Below are 10,524 nucleotides of genomic sequence, written 5' to 3'. Positions count from 1 at the left end.
AGCCTCCAACACTTGACTCAGCAAATTGGATGCAGTCTATCACAGTGCCATCCGTTTTGTCAGCAAAGCCCCATATACAACCCACCACTGTGACCTTTATGCTCTAATCGGCTGGCCCTCTCTACATATTCGTCACCAGACCCACTGGCTCCAGGTCGTCTATAAGTCTTTGCTAGGTAAAGCTCTGCCTTATCTCAGCTCACTGGTCACGATAACAACACCCACCTGTAGCACACGCTCCAGCAGGTATATCTCACTGGTCATCCCCAAAGCCAACACCTCCTTTGGCCGCCTTTCCTTCCAATTCTCTGCTGCCAATGACTGGAACGAATTGCAAAAATCACTGAAGTTGGAGACTTAGATCTCCCTCACTAACTTTAACATCAGCTACCCGAGCAGCTAACCGATCGCTGCAGCTGTATATAAGCCCATCTGTAAATAGCCCATTCAATCTACCTACCTCATCCCCATATTGTTTTTATTTACTTTTCTGCTCTTTTGCACATCAGTATTTCTACTTGCACATCATCATCTGCACATCTATCACTCCAGTGTTAATTTGCTAAATTTTAATTACTTGCTACTATGGCCTATTTATTGCCTTACCTCCTTACTCCATTTGCACACACTGTATATAGACTTTATTCTTTTCCTATTTTGTTATTGACTGTACGCTTGTTTATTCCATGTGTAACTCTGTGTTGTTGTTTGTGTCACACTGCTTTGCTTTATCTTGGCCAGGTCGCAGTTGTAAATGAGAACTTGTTCTCAACTAGCCTACCTGGTTAAATAAAGGTGAAATAAATAAATAAATAAAAGTATACTCTACTTAAGTCATTTTTTTGGATATCTGTATTTTACTTTAAAAAATGTATGGCTACTTTTACTTTTACTTCACTACATTCCTAAAGACAATAATATACGTTTTATTCTATATATTTTCCCTGACACCCAAAAGTACTCGTTACATTTTGAATGTGTATCAAGACAGGAAAATAGTCAATTTCATGCACTTATCAAGAGAACATCGCTGGTCATCCCTACTGCCTCTGATCTGGAGGACTCACTAAACCCAAATGCTTTGTTTGTAAAGAAAGTCTGCATGTTGTACCCCTGGCTATCAGTAAATACAATTTTTTTAAAGAAAATTGTGTTGTCAGGTTTGCTTAATATAAGCTATTTGAAATATTTTTTAAAACTTTTGATACTTAAGTATATTTATGCAATTACATTTACTTTTGATACTTAAGTATATTTAAAACCAAATACTTTCAGACTTTTACTTTTTCTTGAGTCATTTTCTAGTAAGGTATCTTTACATTTACTTAAGTATGACAGTTGGGTACTTTTTCCACCACTGGAAGCATTGTAGGGAAGATGCGCTTCCCTTTCAGGCCCCAGAGCCTATAGAGATTGGAGTTGTCCTTTGAATCTGAATAAAGAAGTACGTTGAAAAAACATTTGGGGGGGTAATATCAGTACGTTTAACTTTTTTAAATTTATTTTTTTACCCTTTCTCTATTTTCCCGTCTTCTTCTGCCTGAAGTTCCCCAGTTTTCACCCCACACAGTAAGGAGCGACATGTGACTTTAACGTATGTTTGCGGACAGCCAAAAATACCATAGAAGAAGAAGAAGAATGGCTTCTCTTGTTGGATGTGAACACTACGTGCGCCGTTGTTTGTTGAAAGTGAGAAATAGTTTTTATGAACAAGTGTTAATTCTACCAGATATTAAGACACATATGTTATTGATTGCCTTATTTATGTTCACGTATGCTGCTTTGTGTTGCTAACGTGTTTTGCTCATAAAATACCTGTTAACTTAGCCAACTAATGCGTTAGCTTGCATGCTATCTTAATTTACCATCTGAACGGGAGATGGATTTACATATGTCAGATCAAATGAAAAACCTTGTTTGGCAACCCATCAAGAATGTATTTAACAAAGAAATTGGTGTAGTTGGAAATGTTGTATCTATATTTTACATTAATGGAGCAGTAGTTTGCTTGGTGTCATTCGTATATTATACTAGCTAGCTATCGCGGCTTGTCACCGGTGTTAAATTGATTGTCAGCTAAAGTTAGCTACCTAAGTTCATATTGTATATACATTTTACATTCATCTAGCAGTTGTTCGCTTGGTGTCATTCGTATATTAATCCATTGATATCTGAGTAGCTATCGGCTTGTCACCGTCGAAAATGGTTGTCAGCTAGCTAGCGAGCTAAGGAAGTTCACGTCAGAGTTCAATCTTTCATCATGAATAGGGGTAAGCCTGAGCCTGGTTACCCTCGCAAAGTTATTACCATCAAGGTTCTTAGAATAGAAAACATGAACTGGCGCGCACCCAGAAAAATGATTTTGTGTGGAGGTGCTGACAAACGGCGAAGAAACTATAAAAATAAAGAGAGACGTAAAACTCCCAGTAATTTATTGGGTAAATCGCCGTTTTGGCATCACTGTGCCTTCCATCAAGGTTCTTGACACCAACAAATTAATGTGTTGGTTTGTTTAATTAAGCCCGTTCCAAACTTGGTTATATCCCTCAGGCTCCGTGTTGTGGTAAAGCATATGTTTGTCGCCTGTGCCATGACGCTGAGGAGGACCATCAAATGGACCGCTTCCTGGTCAAAGAAGTGCAGTGCTCAGTCTGCACAACAGTACAACAGGTAATTATGTTAAAGGGGAACTGTTGTCTTTCACTGAGTCCCATCCGTACTGTTCATTCAATATATCAATATGGTCCCATTATTTGTTTATTTAATATTTTTTCTTTCAGGCACAACAAACTTGCGTGGAGTGTAATGTGACCTTTGGGGAATATTACTGTGATATTTGTCACCTGTTTGATAAAGACAAGAAGCAGTATCACTGTCAGCCCTGTGGAATTTGCAGGTGAGTAACTCTGCCCTGTTTGACTTTTTTACAACTAACATTCTCATATATAGCTCACCCATATTCATCAGCTGATATGTTTGGCCAGCTGCTGGCCACCAGCATGTTTTAGATGTTAATTTTATTTGCACATTGGTGTCTTAAAACACATGAATAGCGTAGCCACTATGTACAGTCATGTCCAAAAGGTTTGAGAATGACACAAATATTAATTTTCAAAGTTTGCTGCCTCAGTTTGCATGATGTCAATTTGCATATACTCCAGAATGTTATGAAGAGTGATCAGATTAATTGCAAAGTCCCTCTTTGCCAAGCAAATTAACTGAATCCCCCAAAAACATTTCCACTGCATTTCGGCCCTGCCACAAAAGGACCAGCTGACATCATGTCAGTGATTCTCTTGTTAAAGAAACTTCTCCTTAATGCAAATGAGGAGACCGCCTGTGTCATTTCAAAAATTCATGCTGGATTATCTCCAGTGATCAGATTTTCCTGCGCTTTTCGAAAACAGCACACCATTTAAACAGCGATAATCTGAGTACAGCGCTCAGCCACCAAAACAAGCCACACAGATACCCGCCAAGTTGTGGAGTCAACAAAAGTCAGAAATGGCGTTATAAATATTCTCTTACCTTTGATCTTCATCGGAATGCACTCCCAGGAATCCCAGTTCCACAATAAATGTTTGTTTTTGTTCATCTTTATGTCCAAATACCTCCTTTTTGTTTGCGCGTTTAGTTCACTAATCCAAATGCACAAATCGTGGGCACTAAGTCCAAACAAAAGTCAAAAAAGTTCCATTAAAGTTCATAGAAACATGTCAAACGATGTATATAATCAATCTTTAGGATGTTTTTATCATAAATCTTCAATAACATTCCAACCGGACAATTCCGTTGTCATTAGAAAGGAAAGGGAATGTCCATCATGCTCACTGCCACACGCGAGACTAAACTAAAGGCTTTCAGCCTGACCACTTGTCGAAAGAGCTCTTATTCGCTCCACTTTCACAATAGAAGCCTGAAACAACTTTCTAAAAACTGTTGACATCTACTGGAAGCCTTAGGAAGTGCAATCTGACCCCATTTACATTGGATATTGGATAGGCAATCATTTGAAAAACTACAAGCCTCAGATTTCCCACTTCCTGGTTAGATTTTTCTCAGGTTTTTGCCTGCCATATGAATTCTGTTATACTCAGACATGATTTTTAACAGTTTTGGAAACTTTAGAGTTTTCTATCCAAATCTACTAATTATATGTATATTCTAGCTTCTGGGCCTGAGTAACAGGCAGTTTACTCTGGATAACTTATTCATCCAAGCTACTCAATACTGCCCCCCCCATTCCCAAAGAAGTTAACACAGGTGGGAGTGTTGACGAGGACAAGGCTGGAGATCACTCTGTCATGCTGATTGAGTTCGAATAACAGACTGGAAGCTTCAAAAGGAGGATGGTGCTTGGAATCATTATTCTTCCTCTGTCAACCATGGTTACCTGCAAGGAAACACGTGCTGTCATCATTGCTTTGCTCAAAAAGGGCTTCACAGGCAAGGATATTGCTGCCAGTAAGATCGCAAACAAAAAAATCTACCATTTATCGGATCACCAAGAACTTCAAGGAGAGCGGTTCAATTGTTGTCTCTCCAGGAAAAACATCAGGGACAGACTGATATTCTTCAGAAGGTACAGGGATTGGACTGCTGAGGACTGGGGTAAAGTCATTTTCTCTGATGAATCCCCTTTCGATTGTTTGGGGCATCTGGGGAAAAAAGCTTGTCCGGAGAAGACCAGGTGAGCGCTACCATCAGTCCTGTGTCATGCCAACAGTAAAGCATCCTGAGACCATTCATGTGTGGGGTTGCTTCTCAGCCAAGGGACTGGGGTTGCTTCTCAGCCAAGGGACTGGGGTTGCTTCTCAGCCAAGGGAGTGGGGTTGCTTCTCAGCCAAGGGAGTGGGGTTGCTTCTCAGCGAAGGGAGTGGGCTCACTCACAATTTTGCCTAAGAACACAGCCATGAATAAAGAATGGTACCAACACATCCTCATAGAGCAACTTCTCCCAACCATCCAGGAACAGTTTAGTGACGAACAATGCCTTTTCCAGCATGAGCACCTTGCCATAAGGCAAAAGTGATAACTCAGTGGCTCGGGGAACAAAACATAAATATTTTGGGTCCTTGGCCAGGAAACACCCCAGACCTTAATCCCATTGAGAACTTGTGGTCAATCCTCAAGAGGCGGGTGGACAAACAGAACCCCACAAATTCTGACAAACTCCAAACATTGATTATGCAAAAATGGGTTGCCATCAGTCAGGATGTGGCCCAGAAGTTAATTGACAGCATGCCAGGGTGGATTGCAGAGGTCTTGAAAAAGAAGGGTCAACACTGCAAATATTGACTCTTTGCATCAACTTTGTGTAATTGTCAATAAAAGCCTTTGACACTTATGAAATGCTTGTAATTATACTTCAGTTTTCCACAGCAACATCTGACAAAAATATCTAAAGACAGGCAGCAGACTTTGTGAAAATGAATATTTGTGTCATTCTCAACTTTTGGCCACGACTGTACAGTTAGTTATGTTTTGTACTCCTGCAGGATCGGACCAAGGGAGAAATACTTCCACTGTGAGAAGTGCAATCTCTGTTTAGCCGGAGATCTAAGAGGAAATCACAAGGTGATTGGCCCTTATTTTTATCTGTTGCTTGTGTGGTAATTGTCAATGCAATACTGCTAATGCCATGGCTCTTGTCTTTCACTTGATTTATCGGTAATGGACTGTTTTGTTTCAGTGTGTTGAAAATGTTTCAAGACAGAACTGCCCAGTGTGTATGGAGGTAAGTTAGTGAATAGTAAGATCAGTAACACGATTGCTGTGCATTTCACTTTGTTAATGTAATTTAGCATACAATTGTGTAATATAGAAATTCACACAGCCTGTATTTGACAATTTCACCAGTACTTCTCCTCTAATGGTTTATCATATAGATATGATGTTTGTGTCTTCTCTCTAACTAAGGATATCCACACATCCAGAATAGGAGCCCAAATTCTTCCATGTGGCCATCTTCTACACAAGTATGACCTTTTCCTTATGATAGATACTCTCAAAACCTTTGTCATTAGCCTATAGGACCTACACAAGTTTGTATTGATGCCACTGTTAATCTGATGGATGATACAGAAGGTGCAATTCTGGAGTCTTACTCTTGTCTTCTGGTATCAGAAACCATTTTTAGAATGTTCACTGCTTCTTTTGTTTTTCAGAACATGCTTTGATGACATGGTCCAAACTGGGTAAGGTCCATTGTCCTTTTCAAATATTGTGCTATGTTATATTGTTATGATGTATTTATCTTAATTACTGTGATTATCTTATCAATCATGTCATCTGCATGACATTCATATAAGCAATGACGATCTGCGTGACCAGGAATATGACCTCCTATATGTCCTCTTCAGTGCGTATCGATGCCCACTCTGTATGCACTCTGCTTGGAATATGGAGCACAACTGGGAGCAGATGGACAAGGAGATCACTCAGTCACCCATGCCCACTGAATACCAGGATGCCACTGTGAAGGTATGACACAAATGTATTCACTTTGAATGTGAATTGGATCTTTAAAAAGCTAAACATGATGACCTCAATTCTTGTGGTCCCTTGTGTTTTGGGGTACTGTAACTACACTGTTCTGGTATAGATTTACTTTGGCTTTATATTATGACTCACTTTAGGCTTATATTCAAGGGATATTTAAACTTATTTTTAAGTTTCAGTATTGAGCACAATTTCTGCCTCATGACATGGTTTGGTCGGTCTCTCCTTCTCCCTGACCTGTAGATCATATGTAATGACTGCCAAACCCACTGTACGGTGCCTTTCCATGTTCTGGGAATGAAGTGCAGTGGCTGTGGGTCCTACAACACAGCACAGAATGGGGGACTGATACGGCAGTCCCGGGAACCACAGCCCCAGGAGCCAGAGCAGCAGCCCCAGTCCCCATTGCCAGAACCATAGAATATGTATAATTTTAATTACATTGGGACTCCACCTCCTAGTTCTCTATGCTCCACATTACTTCCCCAGTCTACGCAGACTTAACTACACTATCCACCTCTTTCCCAACATTGCTCTGCCAAGAGTACAGGTAGTCGTGCCTTGGTTCCAGAACCTGGTGCCAGGACCTCAGGGCAATAAACTTGGATCCCTCTCCTAGTGTGTTGTACAGCAGTTTTGGGGTTGAATTTCTGTTATTACATGGCTATTGATCCATTTGTTTCTCAGATAAAAGCCAGCATAAGAGAATTGTGAATGAGGAATTAAATATAGCCACACAATTTATTTCCCATTTTGTCCCAAGTTGGAATGGATGTCATTAATGCTTTCACCAAATGATTTAGATTTTTGTTGGGGTGAAGAATGCTGTTATGTGAGGAGTTTGTAAAGCACTGCAATGTTTGACTGGCTTTGCGTTTCTAAAAACCTATGTAAATGCTTCAGACTGACATTTTTACAATGTTAATGGATTTCAATGTCTGTTTGCAAAACTCAGGTATTTGAAATAGTTTAGATACGGTTCAACATCAAATTGTGTTCATTCCATGTTTGAGTGTAATTTTGATTAGACGAGTGGATTATCATGAGTAACACGTATGTAAATTATTGAGTAATTACTACAGTTAGACAATGGCTGTTGGCAACTATCTCACTCCATGCTTAGCTCGTATTGTCACTCATATGAGAAAAATAGAGTGAAAATATTGCATCTGTATTGCCTTTGGTGTCATTCATTGATGCAGGTTTTGGGATGGTGACATTTACTGTAAAGACTAATAAATACCATGATTGTTCTGAATAATGTTATTTAAGATTTGCATCACAGTAATTTGGAAATAACTAAGATGATAGTAGCTGGAAAGTGTTCTTTACAAAAACTGCAATGAACATTCTGTGAAAAATATAGTTGAAGTCGGAAGTTTACATACACTTGAGTTTTAATGACTCCAACCTGTCTTTCAACCAATCCACAAATTTCTTGTTAACTATAGTTTTGGAAAGTCGTTTAGGACATCTACTTAATTTTTCCAACAATTGTTTAGACATTACTTCACTAATTCAGTGTTTCACAATTCCAGTGGGTCAGAAGTTTACATACACTAAGTTGACTGTGCCTTTAAACAGCTTGGAAAATACCAGAAAATTATGTCATGGCTTTAGAAGCTTCTGATAGGCTAATTAACATCATTTGAGTCAATTGGAGGTGTACCTGTGGATGTGTTTCAAGGCCTGCCTTCAACTGTACATACAGTATCAGTCAATTTTGGATACACCTACTCATTCAATAGTTTTTCTTAATTTTTACAATTTTCTAGGCGCACACAGATGGAGTATACAAAACAGTAAGGACACACTGCCTGCCCTCCAGGACATCTACAGCACCCGGTGTCATTAAGGCCAAGAAAATTATCTACAACCTCAGCCATGCAAGGCCTGTTCACCCTGCAATCATCTAGCAGACGGAGACAGTACAGGTGTATCAAAGCCGGGGCCGAGAGACTGAAAAAACGGCTTCTATCTCCAGGCCATCGGACTGTTGAATTGCCATCACTAGCCGACCACCGCCCGGTATTCTGCCTGGCACCTTAGAGACTGCTGCCCCATGTACACTTAGTGTCGAAAATTAGGAACACCCATGGCAATTTGTAGGGCCTTCCTCTTCCTACTGCCTGCTATAGAGGTCCTGGGTGGCAGGAAGCTTGGCCCCGGTAATGTACTGGGCCGTACGCACTCTGTAGTGCCTTGCGGTCGGAGGCCGAGCAGTTGCCATACCAGGCAGTGATGCAACCAGTCAGGATTCTTTCGATTGTGCAGCTGTAGAACCTTTCTAGGATCTGAGGACCCATGCTAAATATTTTCAGTCTCCTTGGTGTCAGCTTGCGGTGCAATGTACACAGCTGCAGATTTGTGGACTCGAGCCACATGACTCGGACTCGAGTCTGACTTGAGTCACAAATTTGATAACATGGGACATGACATAAAATAAAATGACATGACTTGAATTTGAGAATGATGAATAGAAATTATCTAGCCAGGTTTTGTAAAGCTTTGTCACTCATTTTGTGGCACAGAAGACAGTAGCCTCGCACTAGCAAAAACGTTTAACAGATTGGCTAGTGAAATGCACACTCTTCCCTCTGATTGGACCAACAAACTGTCAATCAACTGGTCGGGTGAGCTAGTGATCAGATGACTGATTTAATGTATAGCCAGTGTCGACTCGTCATTCAGAGCCCCACCTGTTTAGCTATAAATAAAATAAAAATGTTCAAGTGTTTAACCTGATTTGCATGTTATTTTGGCATTAATATGTGTCACACATCAGTTTGCAAACAATTTTTAAAAAATCAAATCATTGAGTTAATGAAGCCGCATACAACATGGTCTCTATTAAGGCAGCTTCCAAATGCAGGTGTTTCAGCCTAGCTCAATGCTTTCTCTGGTGGTGGGGCAGCCAGCAGAAAATACATAGCGTAGGGGTTGGTAATGTTCTCTAGTTGTGCCGTGATTGGCTCAGTGTTCTGTCGCTCATGGGGACACTACGTCACTGCAAAATCTACGGGTAGAGCTCGAAAATGAAAGCCCCTTGGGTGCTGCCATATAGTTACATTAGAAGTGCCCATCCAAGAAGGCTCAAGGTCATTGGCCACAGATAAAATGACGTCAAATCACGTTATATCTACAGTAGCTTTGATTGGATTGATCATTTCAACATCGTACTTTCAAAATCTTAGCTAGGAGGCTAGTGGTCATCATCTCCTTTTCATTCCTTGTCATATGAAAATAAATTATAGATAAAACGTATCGGTCCTCATTGGCCATTGGACATAAACATTACACAACAAGTTGGAAAGCACAAATTCAACTTTGAGTGGCTTGGAAGGAATCCGTGGCTAACTGCAAGCGCTGCAAAGCAATCACTAGCCTGCTATTCAGTGGAGTGGGTGTGTGGTCCAAGTCTGCGTTTAAGGGTCTCTTTTCCAAGCTTAAAAGGATAAACATTCAACACCATGGGCCGGAAAAGGTTGAATACATAGGCCATGCTATAAATCCAACATGACTTCTGCTGTGTTCAAAAGAACTGGAAACTCGTAACTGGGAAATCTCAGACTTCAGTGAGTTCAAGACAACTGGGAACTCAGAAAAAAAATAGCTCCCACTGGGAAAATACGTTTTGAACAGTCATCCAACTCGGAATTCCAAATCGGGAACTCGGGTCTCTTCCTAGAGCTCCAACCTGAAGATCACTGACGTCATGATCCGACTTTGTTTTTTTCCAAGTTCCCAGTTGTCTTGAAAGCACCATAAATCCAGAGAATGCCAGACTTTCATGACAAAGTTTGATGACAAAATTTGCCCACAAAGGACCACCGTGCTGCCTTCCTGTTCAAGTGAGCACTGCACAACAACGTGAGTCCAAAAATGTCTTCTATGCTGCTGCATAAATTATGTTATATGCCAAGGAGATATGTATACTGCAGCTAAGAAGATAATACTAAGTGTATGTTGTGTAGTAAGCTGTTAGTAGCCTATGTGCCTCACCCTAATAATTTGGTCCCTTTC

General features: G+C 40.4%; 1 protein-coding gene across 1 annotated transcript; it reads left to right on the top strand.

Moving 5' to 3' along the window:
* Nucleotides 1-1,555: 1,555 nt before the first annotated feature.
* rchy1 (ring finger and CHY zinc finger domain containing 1) lies at nt 1,556-7,767 on the top strand. The gene is made up of 9 exons (XM_024439158.2): nt 1,556-1,689; nt 2,551-2,670; nt 2,781-2,896; nt 5,499-5,577; nt 5,693-5,737; nt 5,920-5,978; nt 6,168-6,197; nt 6,363-6,483; nt 6,745-7,767. Exons 1-9 carry the CDS (start codon nt 1,597-1,599, stop codon nt 6,919-6,921), a joined length of 840 nt encoding a protein of 279 aa, XP_024294926.1. The 5' UTR covers nt 1,556-1,596; the 3' UTR covers nt 6,922-7,767.
* Nucleotides 7,768-10,524: the final 2,757 nt, after the last annotated feature.

This window comes from Oncorhynchus tshawytscha, linkage group LG12 (assembly GCF_018296145.1).
Source record: "Oncorhynchus tshawytscha isolate Ot180627B linkage group LG12, Otsh_v2.0, whole genome shotgun sequence".
Classification (NCBI taxonomy): Eukaryota; Metazoa; Chordata; class Actinopteri; order Salmoniformes; family Salmonidae; genus Oncorhynchus; species Oncorhynchus tshawytscha.
The sequence above is the reverse complement of the archived record's forward strand: the minus strand, read 5'-3'. Positions and strand labels throughout refer to the sequence as shown.